The 20,078-nt window shown below is 39.1% G+C and overlaps 1 protein-coding gene across 2 annotated transcripts; it reads right to left on the bottom strand.

Moving 5' to 3' along the window:
* Positions 1-257: 257 nt before the first annotated feature.
* On the bottom strand, positions 258-19,182 carry KIF11 (kinesin family member 11). 2 transcript variants are annotated; one of them, XM_056351169.1, is made up of 22 exons: positions 19,151-19,182; positions 14,669-14,801; positions 14,439-14,536; positions 14,278-14,356; positions 13,765-13,950; positions 13,553-13,677; positions 11,603-11,693; positions 11,054-11,296; positions 10,846-10,941; positions 10,096-10,184; positions 9,405-9,492; positions 8,477-8,665; positions 7,102-7,309; positions 6,657-6,829; positions 6,243-6,365; positions 5,149-5,307; positions 4,613-4,752; positions 3,680-3,959; positions 2,390-2,612; positions 1,989-2,143; positions 1,558-1,674; positions 258-856 (listed from the first exon to the last, which is right to left on the bottom strand). In XM_056351169.1, exons 1-22 carry the CDS (start codon positions 19,165-19,167, stop codon positions 731-733), a joined length of 3,138 nt encoding a protein of 1,045 aa, XP_056207144.1. In that variant the 5' UTR covers positions 19,168-19,182; the 3' UTR covers positions 258-730. The 2 variants fall into 2 exon arrangements, with proteins under 2 accessions (XP_056207144.1, XP_056207145.1); XM_056351170.1 differs by lacking the exon at positions 19,151-19,182 and adding an exon at positions 17,846-18,075.
* Positions 19,183-20,078: the final 896 nt, after the last annotated feature.

The raw sequence follows: 20,078 nt of genomic DNA, 5'->3' as shown, positions 1-20,078 counted from the left end.
GGTTAAGAGGAAGATAAGAACAGTGGGGTTCAAAAACAAAAACAAAGCCACCTAAACCCCAGCAGTGATATTAGCTTTCCTATACTAAAGGGGCACCAAAATAAAGCTATTGTCTATTATTAAACAAGGGAGGGAACCATCCTTTTCTACAGCACAAGACTTAGGACATAGCCGCTAATGTTTTAGCTAAATTAAACCTAGTAATGTAAGGTGAAAGTCACATAAACTTGTTTTACTCTGAGGGAGGTGCTTATACATTTGTTTTCCATGTATCAATGATTTATTTGAAGTATCCCAGTCAAAAGGCAGCTATCCAATTCATTAAAACAGGAATAAGGCTAAAAAGCAGGTACAAAATCAGAACGCTTTTTACAGTTAATAAAAAAAAAAGGTAGCTGGTAATGCTGACAAAGCATTTTCCCACATCTCTTTCTGCCGTTTTAAATCTAGAAACAGAAAAGGATCTCTTACTTGACAACATAAAAGTATTTAACAGAGCACCAAAATCTGCAGATTTGTTGTGTTTTTTTTTTTTTAAAGCCTCTTAATACTTTGCAAGTTACAGCATCTAAAAATGGGACAAAGGCAGGACAACTGGCAGAACAATCTTTTGATCCAACCTTGCAACAATATATCACTATATACAGAGACAGAGAATAACAAAGGAATTATGGCTCAGTAGACAAGCAGACATAAGTATTTCAAAACAGGGATCTGCAGTGGATATATCTCAGTTCAGTGATCTCAAAGGAAGCTTAGATTTGGCAAGAAACTGTTCCATTGTATCCTCTATTTTGTTCTTCTCCAGTGTAGCTGCAGATTTGTTCTCTTTATCCTTTTTGTGACTCCTTTTGTGCTGGGATTTAAAGAAAATGCTCAGTGTTAAGAGAATGCAAAGAAATTAAATACTACTTGCTTATGTACAATGCAGTATGTAATGTTTTGAGAAAAAAAGGTGGTAGCACTTCTGAAAAAGGTTCCTAACATTGCATTCACTGAAGAGATTTATTTCAGGCATCTAGAAGTTCAACAGCTACTTTTAAAGGATCCATGGTAAGTAAATACACCAATACATCACCTCCCCCCAAGCCAAACCCAAGCCTAATTACTAGGGGTTTGCACTGATACATCGGTAGAGCAAGAGGGTCAAAAGGAAGGAACAAAAAAACCAACCAACCAACGACAACAGTGAAGAATCAAGAATGCTAGTATTTCTGTCCGGCCTCTAGGAAGATATGCTAGACGGAAATTCAACTTTTCTATTGTGTTTATGTCTAATAAGTTACGACAATTTGTTTCATGCAGGATTATTTGCTGAGGAGTTTTCTACTGTCTGTCCCGCTTGTCAGAAACTTGTATTATTTTATCTGCTATTAACTTATCAGAATCTGATGCTATTTTAGCTCAAGTTTAACAAAGCATATTCTGCAGGATTTAAAGAAGTTGTGAGGCTACACCAAATGATAGTAAGTGACTTCAGACTACAGCACTATTATGGAATAATAATTTTCCTTCACTATTAAATACACAGTTGTTTGAAATATCTGGGGAAGTTACCTGAAAAAAGGGAATGCCACCATTTACGTGGCAGCATATGTCTGTATCCACTAAAGATTTGTCACTAGCAAGGCTTTCACTGGAATTCTGCAATCCTTCCTCCTCTTCCAACATGTCCTAAAACAGAAGTTTTCAGAAAAATTTGTTTAATGTCTGAAAATCCTAGGTGAATGTACTAAGCATGATCAGATCTGTAAGAGACATGGCACTTCCATTTCTGAAAAATGGAAATTAAATCCTCTAAATTATTAATGTCTTGCCTTCTTTTTCAAGATACTGTTTTTGCTCATCACACATGACTCAAAGTACCCTGTAAAACACAACAGCTGTAACAGCTCTGAGGTTCTAGTCAAATCTCCACAATGGCATGAAAAAACTCCTAAAAATGTGAGGTCTTCGTTGAAGAGCCTCATTTGCCATCATACACATACCTGATCTGCATTATCCTCCACCTTCCCTGTCTCACTGTTTAGCACAGCATCAAGCTTTGGTTGCTTTTGCCTCAATTGCTCCAGTAGAAGTTCCCGGGGTTCTGTCCTCACAAGTGTGACTGGGTAGAAGTAGTCTCTTCTCTGTGGAGTTGTCCCTTTAACAAAGATTGTACACTAATGAAAGCCACTATAAAACAATTTCAGTATTTACTTTAGTTACAGATCCTCAATTTTATGTTAACTCAATACAGAACTCATGCTTTGTGTAGTCATTATTCTTTGCATGCATCTTAAAAAAGGTGTAAGGCTGCTAGTTATGTCTCCATTAACTTCACTTACAGAAAGCAATCTGAGTTGCAGAATTCTTAAGACCATTCTGTCTCTGACCTAACTTTAAATACCTGTTGGAATATCCACTTTAAGATCTTCTTGCAGGAAACCATTAACCTGAGTCAGTCCATGCTGTGCTTCCTCATTAAGTGCCAGCTTCTGCTCCAGAAGTATCTCCTGATCAACCTTTATCTGATCAAGAAGGCCATTTAGTACCTTCTCTTCAGCAGCCCTTTGTCTACCAATATGGTGAGCAACTTCAGCTATTGCTTTATCGCAGCTTTCTTCATTTTTCTGAAAACAAAACAAAAAACCCAACTAAAACCACCAAGTTAACAGGAAAGGTAAAGTTATGGCCTCTTTTCTAAGATGTGGTGCATGATTAGTGACATGACCTGAAACGAAACAACTGAGACCTCAAATTGAGAAGTTTCAGTGCCAGTTTTACACTCTCATTTCGAGAACTATCTTCGTAAGGGAGTCAGTTTCTTAGAAAGTATGATCATTTTAGAAAGCTACTCATAAAGATGATGCCATCTGGTTCAGATCAGACTCCTCATGCTTCAATGCACAACCCTGCACAGAATTAGGATATTCAAGCGAAAGTGAAAATTCTACAAGCACTAGAAGCTTTGTGCATTTGTAGGGGAAAAGAAGGGAAACATGTATTTTTAGCCATTCCCACTGGAATGAAACTCGTTAAGTGTTCAGTAGGTATAACAGATACAGGGATGTCTTGAGACTGCAAATGCTTTTAACAGTTATGTTTTTATTTCTGAGAGTCAACAAAACGTTGGATTTTCCCATTTCATTACCTGTTAGAATAAAACAACAAGGGCAGGAAGCGAACTTTGTGATGGAAATTTAAAAAAAAAAAAAAATCAAAGAAATTCTCAAGTAAGAGGCCAGAACTAGTAGATACCTAAAAAAAAAAAGCTTTCTCCCATAACGTTACTCCATCTGACCAATAAAGTCATTTGCATCCTCCAGAATATAGTCCGTATTTGATCACTGTGCAAGTCTCCCAGGGACATTACTGGTAGGGTAAATATATAGTAACTAGCTAGAGTTATATACTACTAAAAAGATGTAAAAAGCCCAAACTACAAATAGAAGTTAGTTACACGGGATTAATGAAGACACCATTTTTTGAAGTTACTTGCACCAAGTTCAAAGTCTTCCTCTTAAATTAAGCTCTGGAATTACTCTGCATCTATTTAAGCTGAGTAACACGAGTCTGCTGTGACTGAAAGAAACCACAATTTTGTTCTGACTATAAGTAAGAACTCTTTCCCCCTACAAATTATACTGTAGAAGTTGGTGTCAGAATGTTGTATTAGACTACCAATGACTATAGGTACCTTCTGCAAACACTGCAATTGCTGTTTCTGGTCATTGAAGGACAATAGCTGCTGACTGGTAAGGTCAACTATCTGAGCAGCTGCAAATTCATGCCGCTTAACATTATCCTGAGACACATTTTTGAGATTGACGAGAAGTTGTTGACAGTGGTCAGTGGATTCTCCCAGCATCATCTTGTTTTCAGCATTTATGATCCTGAGCTCTTGAGAGAAATTATCCAGAGATGCAATGAATTTGCTGTGATTGGAAGTTGTACTGCTGACTAGGTCTGTAGTTTTCCTGCAACAATATATTGTAACAGTTCAGAGATTTTGAAAGGTGAATTCTAACACGTTTTACATTTAGAAATATTTAGACCAAAGCCAGTGAAGTAGTGCAATTTATCCAATCAGTTAATCATAATGTTGTTGCTCTATTTAGTAAATTTACAAGTTGCAGCACTCTGAGCATTAGGTTTATTAAATGCCCTAAAAAACCCCAACACCAAACAAAAACCCAAACACCCAGAACCGCCCCCCCTGCCCCAGCCCCCACAAACTAAAAACTGACTTTGGCAAGACCTTAGTCTGCAACTGAATGAAGCATGCTGCAACAGATACACTATTATACTTCAAGCTAAGGCTTTATAGTATGAAGTTCTGAAGCCCAGCCACACTGAGGGCCATTCGTCAGCATATTGATCCCCAAACTATGGTCTCTTATCTGCAATACGCTCAAGAGACAAGTTTGAGGAAAAGCCTTGTAGAGCTACCTTTTATCTGGGAAAAGATGAACTATGATCTACATTCTGTGGTGGAACTCAGCTTTAACATACAGCTCTTTTCCAGAAGACTTTATAAGCATATAAATATGAAGAGCATCTAATTTTGCAATCCTCTTCATACATAGTTTTATCTTCAATCAGTATACACCAAAAGTAATCTGCTCCTTACAGGTGAACATTTTCTTGCACAGCAGTGATGGTGGTCTTCAAGGTTCCATTTTTTGCTAATACATTAGTTAAGTTCTCCTGAGTCTCCTGAGCAAACCGGTTGAGCTGGCTTTGCAGTGAGGACATCAATTCAGCTACGCTCTATTAAGAAAAGTGTCATACATTCCACTGTTATTCTGTACTTATTAATGTTCGTAAAGGGTACTTGAATGCCTTATTAAAAATGCAGCAAATAAAAAAAGCTTTGTCATTCTAATGCTGAAGGTACAACTCATGTAGAGAAGCTATAGACACTTTGCTTTTTGAGATATATGTAAATGTGTATACACCGGACATGCATAGAGCAAGGGTAATTTTTTGTTACCTTCTTCACATAAGCTTCTTAAAGCAGCCCAACAAAGGCTGAGAAGAATTAGCATCAAGTTACTGTCCTAACGTTTCTTCTGAAGCAAGTACAACTGTTCACTGCTACAAAGATATTATATCAAAGCAAGCAATCGCACTTGGTGTTAGGATTTCTTCTTACTCTAAGGATACCTTTGTATGTGCCAACCTCGTCATTTCCACTTCTTCTTTTAGATTCTCGCAATCATTCTGAAGCTGAGCAAAAACATTTGCTGTTTCTTCCCGTAATTTTTTCAGAGTGAGAGAAAGATCTCCAAAAAAGGTATCCATTTCCTTTTTATGGCCCTCCATCTTCGAAAAAAGTTTTATTTAAAAAGTTAGAGATTTGTCTCTCTGTAAGAAACAGATACTTTTGCCTTACATAATTTATATAGAAACAAACTCTAGCCCAAGGAAATTTTCAAAAGGCACTAATAAAGTACTGTGCACAAAAGGTGGAAAATAACACTTACAAGTAATCTGAAATTACAGACTGGAATTTGGCACGGGCTTTTCCAAACACAAAATTTGGCATGTGAGGTAGACAAAAATAGGAAGATACAAACAAGATACTTGGTTAAGACAAAAGCAAGAAGCGAGAGCTGGTAAGCCATGGACTATTTGATTTCTAAGTCTGAAATCCAATAAAAAGCCTCTAGTCAAGGGGAGTTGATTTCACCTGAGTTGTAACTGACAGAAGGGGGAAATTTTTCAGTCAGAGCAACAGGTAACCAGGAACAAAGATTTGCTTTTGACAAAATAGAAAAAAAAAATAGAATGAAAGAAAGAGGCTGCAGTTCTACATAAACACCATGAGATAGACTAGAACTAAAAATTGAAGCAAAGGACTTAGAGACTGAAAAAAGTTTGGTATGACAGAAGGAGAAATTGGGAATAATAAGACTTATCTAAGTTGGTTACTTTAGGTTTTTAAAATACAGGAGACACCATATTAAGGATATTAGGAAATATTTGTTACATATAGCTTTAAGCATTCACATTTTGCCATTCTTCTGTGGCATTCAGGTGAGGTGTTATGCATATAGGAAACAGCCAAATATACCACACTCAGAAGTAGAAAAGAAGTCTGAAAGAGAGCTAAAAGGTAGAACTCATGGGACAGAATAAAGGAGAAAAAGCCAGACCAGAAGAGGAAACACTGACACTGCAGAAAAAACACCAAAGGGTTATCAGTAAATTAAATAAAGTAGAAGAGCAAAAGGTAAGAGACAAGTTGTGCGCATTACCTTATCAGCCACAGCAGAGTATTTCTTCATGTTACTCTGAAACTGACAGTTTAGTCCCAAGACAAATTCTACCATTGGTGTCAAGCTACTTAATGCTCCTCTTAATCCAGATGTATGTTCCTCCTAGAAACAGTGATAAAAAAAAAAAAAGCAAAACAGGTTATGACTGCTCCTTCATCTACATTTGTAAGAAGCTATCCATACACTCTCCTATGACGGTATTTGCTATATAGTACATTACAGCTTGTGGTGGTGACGGGGGAGGGGAAGTGGGGAGGGATATAATCATGGCCAAGTACTGAAGCAGAGACAGGTTGAGTACATAGAAAAAACTATTCAATATATGCAGATCCCCTTTTGATCGAGAGCAGCTTCATATATTTAAGTAACATAAGAGTATGTAAATTTACTAACAATTAATCTCAGCAGTTCGGCTTTACAATCAAGTGACAGATTCTCATGTTGTGTTATTTTTTCAGACATGTGAGAAACTTCAGTAGATGCCAGTTCTTTAATAGAGGCAAAAGATTCTGATACAACTGAGGCAAGAATATTAGCTGCTGAAGAACTGGTACACAGGAGGTCACCTATGAAAGAAATAGAGAAGCGTTACAAATTTTTTTAAAACTTCCACTGTAAAATAGGAACTTGTTTTATTGCTCATCACCTTATTGCCTGTAACAGCACAGGAAAGCTGTTGATCATCTCAGATACATTATTACTGGTACAACTATCATCATCGCATTGCTTAAAATAAAGCCTCTTCCACTTACTAAACCAGATGTGTTTTAGTAAATGGTCTTTGGTACTACTGTTGCAAAAATTCAGGGTGACATACTGATACAGGTATTGCACTTACCTATAAAATTTGTGTAAGATGTCAAGAACTGGTGCTGCTTCAAACTGTTTTCACTAACCGCGTCTTGTATTTTGTTGAACAAAGCATTCATTTGGCCTGCAAATGTATTTTGGACAACAGCATTGTGTTGATCAACAGCCATCTTACGGTCCAGTTTCGCATGGAGACCAGATACATCTTTTGTAGTTTCTTCAACTGTACTAAGTAACTACAATTTTTTAAAAATTATTTTAATCAGTCTTTAAACAAGAAATTACATATATATTAAAGAAAAGCAACTGTAGTTTTGAGTTAAAGGAGAAGTTATCTTATATAAGGGTATTTCTCCCCTTACATCATCAAATCACAATTGTTCTTAATCCTGGTGTTATGTCATTTATAGTCCTAGAACATAGCAAAAAGTTACCTGCTAGAGACCATTTGTTCTGACTTTGAAATTAAAGTACTGATAAAGGACACCCTCAGTATTTAAGGAATGAAGATAGCATTTATCACAGAATATTAACTGGAAAAATTCCTGGCCACTTCAACTTTTTCTAAAAGATTTGACAATAAATATATTCTTTACTAGCACTCAAGTAAGAAGTTTCCAGTACTAGTTCTGTGACAAATAATTCAGAATTCAAACATAGTGTATTCTTTGTGCTCTAGTCAGCGCAAAGAATTTCTGTACCCATCTCTCTCACACAAACACTCCACAACCCACGTGCACAAAACTAGGCATCCCCTCCTAAACTTACAGGAACCTGAATAGAAAGAAATATTCATGATGACTAAAGATACAAGTTTCATCACTTTGCAGTTTATACAGCAGGACACTTTCCCCCATATAAAGTCTGTTTCCGTAATTATGACCAATTTATGAACACATCAAAAACATACCTTAAAATATAGAGGTAACAGGGCAACAGTTGCCATTATTCACTCAGTGAGTGTAAACTGCTGCACATATCTCTGCAAAGCTTTTTGCTATTTTTCCACCCCACTTATATAATATATAACTTAATCTTTTGTAGGGCCAGCCATCATTTTCTAGTAAAGAAAACTACTTATTTTGCAAAACAACTCATGACAATAGATAGTGCAAAGCACTGGAACTCTCAGGACAAGCTGGCCTGAAGGAAAGGTAGCTCCAGACCAATAAGCACATTTAGCAGTCAACTGTCAGTCAATATTACCACAAAGTCCTGCAACCGTAAGTAGTTTTTCATCATAATATAACTTATAAAAGCACATTAATTTTAGTGGTCCATCTTAAATTCAGGTTTTGTCACACTCGCATCATGCTTTATCAGCAACGATGTCCTGGAACAGCCTATGAAACTCCTAAACATGGAAAGCTACTGTTACAGTTAGGTGCAAGAACTGTGACAACCTTGCTGGCTGTGCCACGGAGTTTTTGTTCAGTTTTCTCCAAGACTGAAACCACATATTCTTCCTCAGCCAGATGAACCTTGGTTTCTTGCAGATCTTTTTGTGTTTCTTCCAGTTCTTTCTCCTTGATTTGCAGATCTTTTTTACACTGTTCAAGTTCATTTTTATTAACTGCAAAAAGTTCAGTGATCTTAAAGGGAAGACAAACATTAATAGGGCAACATTACTTCTTATAAGTTCAACATTCCCACTTCACATCTCTCAAATTATGCCACAATACCAGAAGACAAACTGTTATCTAGCAATGTAGTTTCAGGTATTAGGCTCAGAGGTCTTAGAACTAGACTATAGATTTGTGTAGTCTTTATATTCACTGAAAATACAACTAACACCACTTTCACTGTCATAATTCCTTGCTTCCCCACTCAAACCACAAGACCAAACAATTGCTATAGCACAAGAAAAATCCCACTAAACAAACCTAAGCAGATAAAATGAAGAGTCAGTAAAGCTGATTACAGAGTAGTTACATATTCCAGCAGATTAATATCTGCATTTCTCTTAAAGAGGAAGCTCCCATTTTCTGTATAGTTTGTTAATGGGAGTTCATCACCTTCTCCTCTCTCCCCTCATTCTCTGCTCCTAAACAGAAATCTGTCAACTGAGATAATACTACTTTACAAGCAGATTTTTGCAGAAAACCCGGCAAAGCAAATTAAAGTGGTAGACATTAAAACAGTTTTAAAAAGTAAGTATTGCATCCTGCAACTTTATATGTGATATTTCAACTTCCTCATTTCAAGGATTAGGAAGCTTCCACTCCTGATTAATTGGGTAACTTAAAGAACCAAAAATCTTCAGTGTTCTTTGCTCAAACTTTTTTTTTTTTTTTTGGAAGATTTAAGCCACAGTTGAGAAATGTCACTTACTCTTTTCACTTCTTCCTCCATGATGCTGATTTTGTCTATATACTCTGCAATTTGTTCTTCCTGAACTGTCAGTTTTCCATTAAGGGCTCTCAAGCAAGGATTAAAAAAAATGAATTAGTCAAGTAAGAGCTGATTTCAAGATTAGCTGTTTTTTTATGCTATGTATTTAGTAATTTTGAAAAATAAGCATTGCTAACTTCTGTATGAAATGCATGTAGTTTTCACTTAATGCAGAAAGGATATGAGACAATTTTACATTGTAAACTTTCTGTGTCAACTAGCCCTCTTACAAAGTGAGGTAAACTGTATCAAGTTTGCTCTCCTACATGCGCTTCCACTGAAAGAAAGGCTGCATGGTGTAAATTTGCCTCCCAGCTATGCTTATACTAAGATCCACAAATAAATAAAATCCTCAGTACAAACCTACTCTTGAGGTTTCTATTTGTGTAATAATTAATTTCTAAAGAACAAGTCAACCAGTTAGTTAAATTCTCCTGGCCATTTTCAATTTTCTGGTGTGAAAACAGATCTGAAAACATTTCTGCATAAGTATAGGTACCAGTATCTGAGATTTGCTGCTAGTCTCCTTGGTGAGGAGAGCTGGAAGGCGGAGGGCGATGGTGTTATTTCCTGCTAAATTACTCCATCTCCCTTTAACGCAACACATGTTATAGAAATTTTGAAGACATACTCATAATTTTCAAGGGAAATATAGACTCCATTTTTTTCTCGTGCAGCAGCAAGGTCTCGCTTCAGGCGCTCAATCTCTTCAGTATATTCCTGCATAAAGAAACAATCGCATGTAAACCTGAAAACTTCTACTTTGCTTTCAAGATTTAGCTTAACAGATACTTCATAAAGGTAGGGCTCTATGGAAGTTTTGCATAGGCACAGAAGCAAAGCGCTTCATTTCTGTTCCAAACAAGTTCAGTGTATCACCATTTAAAAATCATACCATTGGATATATGTAGAGCATTGAAACCTCCCATTTGAATTGTATTTGGTAACCACTTATAAGGGGAATCACAGCTTCTTTAGTAGCAGTCAGCTACTTTATGGTGGCTCTTCATACTTACTGACAAGTTCACTTTAATTCAGGCACTTTCTAGGGAACAAACCTGCTGACACAGCAAGTCCAGAAAAAATAACCAGTGTAATTTAGTGGCTCTCCATGAAATTGTAAACGGGTAATCCATACACAGTCATAGCAAGCAGTAATAGCCCTCTCTACCCACCTTTAGTCTTAACAACAGTTTCAGTATTTGCAAAATGACTAATGCTGAACCAGTAGAGTACATGAAAGCATCAGTTCAGTGATTAAAATCACCTCGGAACAGCCCTGCTACTAGTTATAGCTTCTCCACAACTTTCTAATTTCTGTATACACAAACTACGTTAACAGAATCAAACTTAACTCGTAACATAAATTAAAATAGCTTACCTTAATAAGAGCTTTTTTTGTTAGCTTCTGATTAACTTCAGGCTTGTTCATTATGTTCTTTGCTCTGTGGGCATATTCCAGTGTACTCAGTGTTTCCTGTGATAAATAGTTGTAATACTAGGTCAAGATGAGGAGTTAACTCATATTTTCGTATCAGTAGCAAAATATAGTATCTATTTTAGGAATAGACTTTCAGACTTAAATTTACCTCAAGATTTATAGATGCAGGAGAAACTGTGGCAATTATTGATGTTTTTGTTCGTCCTCCAAGAGAGTCTTGAAGGATTCTTGTGAGTTTAGATTCCCTGTATGGAATATGTGGGGCTCTTTCTACTAGAGCAGTAATAACTCTTCCTAGTGTCAGGAGAGACTGGTTGATATTTCCAGCTTCACGAGCTCTTTTATCAACTGCCCCAGATCGACCAATGTTTTCACTTCCTGCAAGATCAACCTGAAAGACAAGAGGAAGGACATGCTTCTGTCTCAAATCACCCTGAAGAATGCTTGCCCCATAGCGTTCCAGAACGCAACACACATGAACTAGCTTATGAGCTGTTCAGGAGACACTGGCGTGACAAATAGGACTGATACTTTTCACAGTGACAAATACAGTTCACACCACTTTATGAAAACCAGTAATTTTTTTCCCTTATTGGGGAAAAAAACCCCCACCTTAGATTCTCAAAAGAATGATGTCAGATTATTCTAGTTCATTACTTTAAGAATGTAATCAATAATGTTTAGTTCAAATACTTACCAAGTTCAGCTTCCCAATTTTAACAAGTTCTTCTCCATCTACTGTTGTTTCTTTCATATGGATGGTAATCGAAAACACAGAGTGGGAACGGCTAGAAAAGAATTCATTTTCAGACAGATATCCCATTAAACTCAAATGATCTGCTTGCTACATGACACTGCTGCAAGTTCAGTATCCATGCTCTTTTTAGGGAATATATTTGGCTCATTAATTGGGACTTACATATTTTCAATACACAAAGTTACTCTACCAAGTATATTTTTGTGAATATGGTACTTAAAAGCAGTGATGCAGCAACTGGATGTTTACCTCCTTCGAGCCTGGTAAATTTTATCTTATTTCCAGCAAAACCAAGAGAAACATTCTGGTTCTGTTTACAGTTGTGTGTTCTCAACTCACAGACATGGCAAGAAAACTGTCTTGTAGATTTTTTGTTTTGTTTGTTTTTAGCCGACACACTAAGAACAGTTTTACAGAATGTGAGATTAAGAAATATAGTTTTCTTTGTTCAGGCTAAGAAAATCAGCAAGTAGCAAAATCCAATATTAAAAATGTAAAAGTTCAATTCAGTTTTCATTCAAAACAGTAGTACAGTTTAAGATTTTAGCTTGAGCTTCTTCCTTTTAATAAGCTTTTACAACAGGAAGCTGACATATATAGAAAACCAGAGATGTCAAATTATACCAGTTTGACCATGTGTAAAACAACAGTTTGGGTAGAATGAATTCTCTAAATTCCCTGCAATTCGAGATGAAATTTGTTCTGTGTTCTAATCTGTGGTAGCCAAATAGCCATTCCCTTGCATTGGTAGACAGATGTGCTCAGTATTATCTTTAATTTAAAATATGACTGGGCAGGGTGTTCCTTGCTTATTGTACCACTGGATCATTACTTGTTCACGGTGACATAGACAGCACACCTGCAGTTCAATAATGAGAAATCAGTAATAAACAACAAGGTTTGTGACCACGGTGTGTCTGTTAGATTCTGCATACCAGCTGCAGTCATATGAAGTAGCCTGCATTGCCACACAAAAAACTCGCTCAACCTTATCTCCACTTTCCATAATCTAGCTTGCAAGTTTTCAGAATCTGGGCTTTGAAAAGAGGGCCTTGTGTTGACCTGTAAATACAGATCTTAGCAGTATTTTGAAATTTCAACACATCATTTTCCACTGCTGGTGAGGAAAAGATACTTAAAAACTTGGTGTAAAAGAGTCTCATTTAAAAAACAGGATTGACAAAAATACCCAACCACCCGTAAAAGCTAAAGCAAAGATAACCCGCCTCTCCAATACAGGTATAGCACCTAAGCTTCTTCCCACTTGAAAGAACTACAGCTTTCTTTTTGAAGATGTACAGTATGTACTGCAGAGAATATTTATTCCGTGCTCGTACATAAAATGTATTTCAGTCGTGTATCTGTCACAATTCCGTCTTTTGTGTCCACAGGCACAGAAAGCTTTGAAAAAGTCAACTTCTTCACTTAAAGTTATAAATAAATTTCAATATTCTAGATGCCAGATTTAGAACATTCTGCTACTTATATCTCAGCTAGAGTTAGGTGGAATGCCAGACCTACTGTTCCAACTACTGTTCCGCTGCATCTTAACAGGATATATTCATAACGAAGCATGTCAACTCCAAACAAGAGAGGAAGCTTATAGGCTTATGTAAAAAATCACGCAGAGAGAAACAGCGTGCCCATTTTTAAGATGACAAACATTCAGATTTTATAATGCCCCTTCATACACCTATTAGAACCTCCTCATGGTATCTGATATAAAAGAAGTTCTATCTATGGCTTTTTAACCCAAATTTGGCAATCTGAACTGTGATAGACAATCTCAAGATCATGCCAGGTTTGTACTAGCTTCAATGTCTTTTACTTATTCAGTAAGATCCTGTTTAATAAAACAGGAACAGTTTCTGAAACGGGGAAGATCTGTACCTGGAATATGCATTCATGTAAGTAGCTGCAGTTGTTCTTTTTGCTGCACCCCTTTCCAGGATTTTGTAGACTTCGTTCTTGTTGTGTACAGTTATTTCTTCCAAGCCTTTAATAATTACACCCCTCTGTCGGAAAATAATGCATTCTTATTATACATCTCTCAAAAATCCTGAAAACCTTTAAGATAACAAGTTTTGGAAGACAGCACTAACCTTGTTTCGAGGGTCATCAAACATCTGCAGTCTTTCTCCAATATCAGGACTAGGATTCAGGAGATCAAAAAGCTCCTCATTATAGATTTCCAAAAGAGAGACTTTGACTGAAAATTCGGTACCATTTTCTGTGAGCTTTTCAAATATTTGATGCAATGTACGGGGTATTATACCTGCTAGTGGATCCTATAAATTAAAGTGAAGTATTTAATACACAAATGTACTGAAAGATGTGCAGATGTGGGCTGGCATTTCAGCTAAATAGTCTGATATAAGCAAGAATACTTCGCACAAAGATCATATTCCTTATTAAGGATTGCCAAGACTTCCGTTAAAGATCAAAAGTTTTGATTTTCATATAAATGAATGAGACCATCTGTTAATTTACAAACATTTAAGGAAAGACAGCTTCAGGATTTGAAAGGCATCAACTTTAGGTTTTCTTTAGCATTCTGCAAATTCTAACTTCAAACTACAGCACAGACAACAGAAATTTCAGGAGTGAAAATATACCTCTTCCCAAGTATATTCCTCATTGGGTGACCGCTCCCCTTCCATTGTGAAGGTCTTACCAGTACCCGTTTGGCCGTAACTGTGAGAACAAAAAATTAAAACATAAATAAGAAGCTAAGTTTTAAATGAAGTTTCCTAATAATAATTATTGGCTTACTTACGCAAACACTGTACAGTTGTAGCCCATAATCACTTCATCCAAAATGGGACACACAACACTCCGATATACATCGATCTGCTTTGCCTGAGCTCCAAAAACCTGTTGAGGCAAAACCAACACATTCTGTTTATACACACAGTAATGTATAGCATCACACAGTACAGTAATCAGACCATACTAGAGAAATATACTAGCTTGTTTCTAGAAGTCCCCAACTTGACAAGCAGTTACCATATCAAATGTGTAAGTCTTTCTTGATGTCTTATCTGTTACTCCTCCAGTGCGGACACTAACTTCCTTTCTTGCTTGATCACAGTCTACAACAGCATAGGAGCCTGTTTTACGTTCCAAGACATTAAAAGGCCTAAAAAGACAGGAGTTAAGAATATCAGATTGATATCATTGCTAAGAAGAAAATAAACTGACACAGCAATAACTCCACTCAAGTTTAAAGACCCAGAATAGTGTAACTGGGTGAAAGGAATACAAAGGTTTTAACTTAATTTGTTTAATAGTTGTTTAAGGAAAAACTGCTGCAATTTGGCAGTTCCCAGACCTTTTTTCTCCTTCCACCCACTGTGGAACAACTCAAATATCTATAGCTTTTAGTTTGTTTACGTATGTATTTTTTAACAAATCCATAAACACTTTTAGGATCATTTAGACGAGTGCATAGCTAACTTGCATTAGAAAATTTTCAGTTGCAGGGCAGTAGAAGATTAAACATACCAAACAGTTGCATAAATAAGAGCTTTCAAAAAAGGAAACACTTATACATGAAAGTTAAGGCAATAGTGAATGAAACAAACTAACTTTAAAAATTTCCTTTTTTATTTTTCATTTACAGAAGCAATGCCTGCCTCACACTTATGACAAAAGACTCTAAGGCACCAGAAATACTAACAGACCCTACTAATAGCAGCACAGTAGACTGCAATACCAGAACTTTTATAATGCTGATGCATTTGATTAGAATTTGTGAATTATGAGTAGAATTTAATAAGACAGATAAAACATCAGGTTTTTTGGGTAAAAAAGTCCACGTACCTTTTTACTCCGAGTTTTAAGTAAAGTTTAATAGACATGTAATAAAAGGTTAGAAACTTGGTGGTGAGCATTTTGTTTCATCACTAAATTAATTTAAACCTGGTGCACACCGTTTTCCTTGAAGGGGCCTTTGTGACAATTTCTCAAAAAAAAAAATCATGGAGAAGACCATGGGCTGAAAACTAAAAGTATGAAAAGCTACTTTATTACTCATTTAGTAGTGCTACTGCACTGAATGTCTATGCTACCTGTATAGTAGACCTGAAGCATCAACTTGAAAACACAACTTTCTACAAGCTTAGTAATCTTTAAAATATTTTGACAGTAGAGACATTTCAGATGCTGTCTCTTTAAATTAGAATGTAAAAATATTAACAAAAACTATACCACAAGCGCATGGCACGTTGAGTGCCCCGACTCTTGTGGCTAACATTTCTTCCTCAACTTAGCACTGAGGCTGAAGTCTTAGATTCTAAACAGACCACTAGGTGCAAGTGCACCACTTTGGCGCAAGACTGACTGGTGACAACAGACGATCAGTAAAATTTTATTCACAGAGGCAAGTCACAGCTTCAGTTTTGTGACTTAAAATAGTAGGAGGCTGAACGATGAATATATTCTCCTCTGTAATTATGTAACAGTGAACCCGTCAAATGCAGGAGCCTTACGGTACGATAGCCCACCCATAACCACGATTAAAGGGAACAATTCGGCTAGGCTGCAGCACACATGCAGATCATTGCCGTGTGCCACGAGACAAGCAGCAAACTGGTATGCCATGGTGACATGTGATTACAGGTTCATTCCCTTAGGTATGAAGCATATTAACAATGCCAATGCATGCATTTTGAGTTTGCAAATTAATGTTTTATCAAAGCATAGTAAATGTGTTGCTTAAGATTTTTGGTATGCTCAGACACATCAGGTTTTGGAAGCAAATCTGGAAACAAATTAATACGATTACACCTACCTACCTACCTGTAAGATAAGGACAACCTGACTGATGCAGAAGAAAAAGGAGAGGTGGAAAGCACATTTACAAGTTCAAACACACCAAAACTCTATTGAAAAAGAACAACTGTACAAGAGGCAAGAGCAAGGGTCAGCCATAAAGTTTTTAGGAGTTATAGACTAAATCTTGACATAGGACTTAGTTTATGAGTTGCAACAAAAGCAAAACGCTACACCACAGACAGTCTTGACGCTACTGTCATATTGAGTATATATATACACTGATAGGTACTGAAACTATTCCAGAACAATTGAGACTCATCAGATGCAAAGGAAAATAATTGCTCTTAACAGTGTTTCAGACTCAATTGCTTCAATTGTTATTCTTCTTTTGCAAAAGCATTTATTTAAATCAACACTTTCACCAATCCCACATTTGTTTCAGCAGCTTTTTAATCGTGTTGTAAAAATCAGAGAAAATAGCTTTTAACTTCTATTTTCATTGTGCATCTGTATAAGTAAAACTTCCAAGGGTGAGGATATAATGATTGCAAATCATTACTAACAATAATATGTAAGCCAACATTTGCAGTTCCAGTGCAAAAACACACCCAACTTCCAAAGGTATTTTGAACATTATTCTTAACCTATTAGCAGCACTACGGTTTCAACAACACTTTAAGAACGGTTAAGATCCAGTATCAGTGAGCAGGTCTTTAAAGTCACTTCAAAATTACAAAGATAACCTAATTTTATGGTACATTAGATTTGTCATCTCATACTAAAAAAGAAATTCATCTCATCGACCAACCCCAGAGCTTTTCACCTGAATTCGGGGAGTCTGCATCACTGAAGTTATATGAAAGATATAAAGAAGTGGGCGTAGCAAAATTGTTATTAGCCGTTTAAATCGTAGCAGCTTCCCACAGAAGCTTGTAGAAGATAAAAATTCAGTTTGGCTTCTTTTGTGTCTTGAATATCAGTCACACTAACTGCCATCGAGCTCTTCTTAACCGTCCTACATGGCTTCATACCGAAGCGTGCACTAAATCACGTTAAGAAGTTGCACCTTTTTAAGCTGAAAGAGATCATTCGTAGCAGCGCCGATTCTGCGGAAGCGCCGAGCCCCGCCGCTGGCCGCCCCCAGCACAGCGGGCCCTGCCGCGGACACCGCTCGCAGCAGCGCGGCGGCCGCCCGCTCGCCACAGCCGCGGGGCGCCCCGCCAGCCCCCTGCCGCACCACGGCGGCCGCGGCCCGCCGGGCACACCGGGCTCTCCGAAGAACAGCGCAGCAAACGCTTCACACTAAGTCCCAGAGCGGTTTACGAGAACGGACCTCACCGGATCCCCGCAGGCCGCTGCTGCGGGCCAGCCGCTAACGCTCGCCCGTGGCGGGGTGGGGGCACCTACCTGCACCGCACCACCACCTGGATGTTCTTGCCCTTCTCCTCCTTCTTAGCGCCGCCGCCCTGGGAGGTAAGGGCGGCCATGGCGGTCCTCGCCGCGAAAGCTGCCGGCTGGAGCGGGAAGAGGGGCGAAGCGCTGGCCGCGACGCGCCGACGGCTCGGACAGCCCGCCCGCCTCAGACACTGCCACGCTCCGGCCGGCGGCGCGCGCTCCGCCACCGCGTTTGAACCACGCACCTCCCCCCCGCGCGGCCAATCAGCGTGGGCCCGCGGGGCACCACGGGGCTGGTTTTCAAATTCTCGTGGTGACGCGCGGGCCTGGCCGTCCCGCCGTCAGCGCGTTGCATGCTGGGGGCTGTAGTGCGCGGTCCGCCTCTGCCGCGTGACCGAGTGAGGGGGCGGCGGGCGGTGGCGGGCTTCCCAGCCGCCCGGGGCAGGGTAGCGCCCGCCGGCAGCCGCGGCGCGGGTCTCACGGCACAGCAGGCAGCACGACAAAGCGAATTAGGCCGGGCGGGTCGCGGCTATGACAGAGGAAGGCGGATCCCGCGGCCCAGGACGAGGGGGCGCGTTCGCGTTACGGCGCCCGCCCCGCTCTCCTCAGGCCCGGCGCTCCGAGCGCGCGCAGCTCGCACTGCTGTGACGTTGTACCTGCTGCCGAGCGCCACCCTGTCGCGCGGCGGTTCTGCTGCCGCCGCTGTCGCGGCACGTCCCAGGGCGGGGGGCACCCAGGTATCTCACCTGCCTCCGGGATACACACCATCCGCGGGGTGCACTCCCGCACAGGCCAAGCCGCCTGGCCCAGCCGCTCCGCCATCCCCACCGGGCTCTCCACTTCGTTCGTTTTCTTTACGTGTTGCATTCAAAACGAGAGAAGCGCCCCTAGCCAGTGCCCGCTGCAGTGCAAGCATCGCTTTGCCCGTATCGCATCCCTAATTTACCTAATTTACCTAATTCCCAGCAGGGCACCCTGCTGTCCCCCCGGCTGGTCTCCCACTGCAGCTTGCCACCTTGCAGCGGAACTGCCGGGCCAGGCTATTTCTCTCGCCCAGCGCAGCTGTGCGCTGTGCTGGCCCTGCCTGCAGAGCTCTGCTCAGGTCCCTCTGTGCCTTCTGCTGCAGCACAATTCATCAACATCGCTCTGAATTCTAAACCTAACTTTCAACATGTTTACACGCTGCTATTGCCTGCTCAATTAGTGGGAAAATCCAATGTCAGAACAAAAATAAATACTTAAAGGCTCAGGACAAAGCACTGCGGGCGCACTACATCCATCCTTTTATTTTGAAACTAGATCATGTGAACCACTCACCCAGTGCAAATTTGCATCCTCTCACTAGCAGTTTAATTTATGTCACCGTAGCTTCCCTGCGAGAGCTTCCTTTGAGACAGTATTAAAAGCTTTGCTAGGTGGAGATCTATGACAGGATAACAGGTCTTGTGGGTAGAGGGGAAGAAGCAGATGCTTGAGAAGATTTACCTGGTCTGGCATGCTTTGTTGTCAACAAATCTGTGCTGGCTCCTACAGACTGTCATACTGTCATCTACCTGCTACGGCCTACAGTGTTTTGCTGTTGTTCTAGGGCCTTCCCAACTGCTGAAATTCAGGTTACCCATCTATAATTTTGCAGGTTCTCCCCTGCCTTTTTTTTCTAAGTTGAAACTACTTTGCAACTTAGACTTCCCCTCCATGAGTTCTTAATAACAAATGAATCCTAACCCGTAAGGCTTGTGGTATTTTTTCCAACAGTGATGTGAAGCGGCATCACATTATGCTCCTCTACAATTTATTTCAAAAATTAGAACAATGTCAGAGCCAATCCAACCAATCTTATACTAGGCATGAAGAACAGGATCTGAGAAATACACCTTTTGTCCTCAAACCTAGAAATAAGGCAGTGATTCTGTAGAAGAAGCTTAAAACAGTTAAAATTTATGTGCATAGACAACTGAGGAATCTGTATTTTTTACAGTCTTATTTTTTACCTTTCCAATCAAAATTAGTTTGGTGGGTTGGTATTACTAAGACATGCTATTTTTTCCCCTCTAATGAAACACTAAAAATCACAGTAATCTATTTTGTTTCAGGTAAGTGAAGATTTAACCAAGTGAGAAAACTGATACAAGACAAAAGCCATATCCATTGCAAACATATTGAGACCACCCTGATTCTGACTTGCTTTCTGTATTCTATATGTGCTAAAAGCAAAAATAATTCATGCAGACAACTGTGTAGGAGC

This window comes from Falco biarmicus, chromosome 9 (genome assembly GCF_023638135.1).
Source record: "Falco biarmicus isolate bFalBia1 chromosome 9, bFalBia1.pri, whole genome shotgun sequence".
Taxonomy (NCBI): domain Eukaryota; kingdom Metazoa; phylum Chordata; class Aves; order Falconiformes; family Falconidae; genus Falco; species Falco biarmicus.
This window is presented reverse-complemented; position numbering and strand designations above follow the sequence as displayed.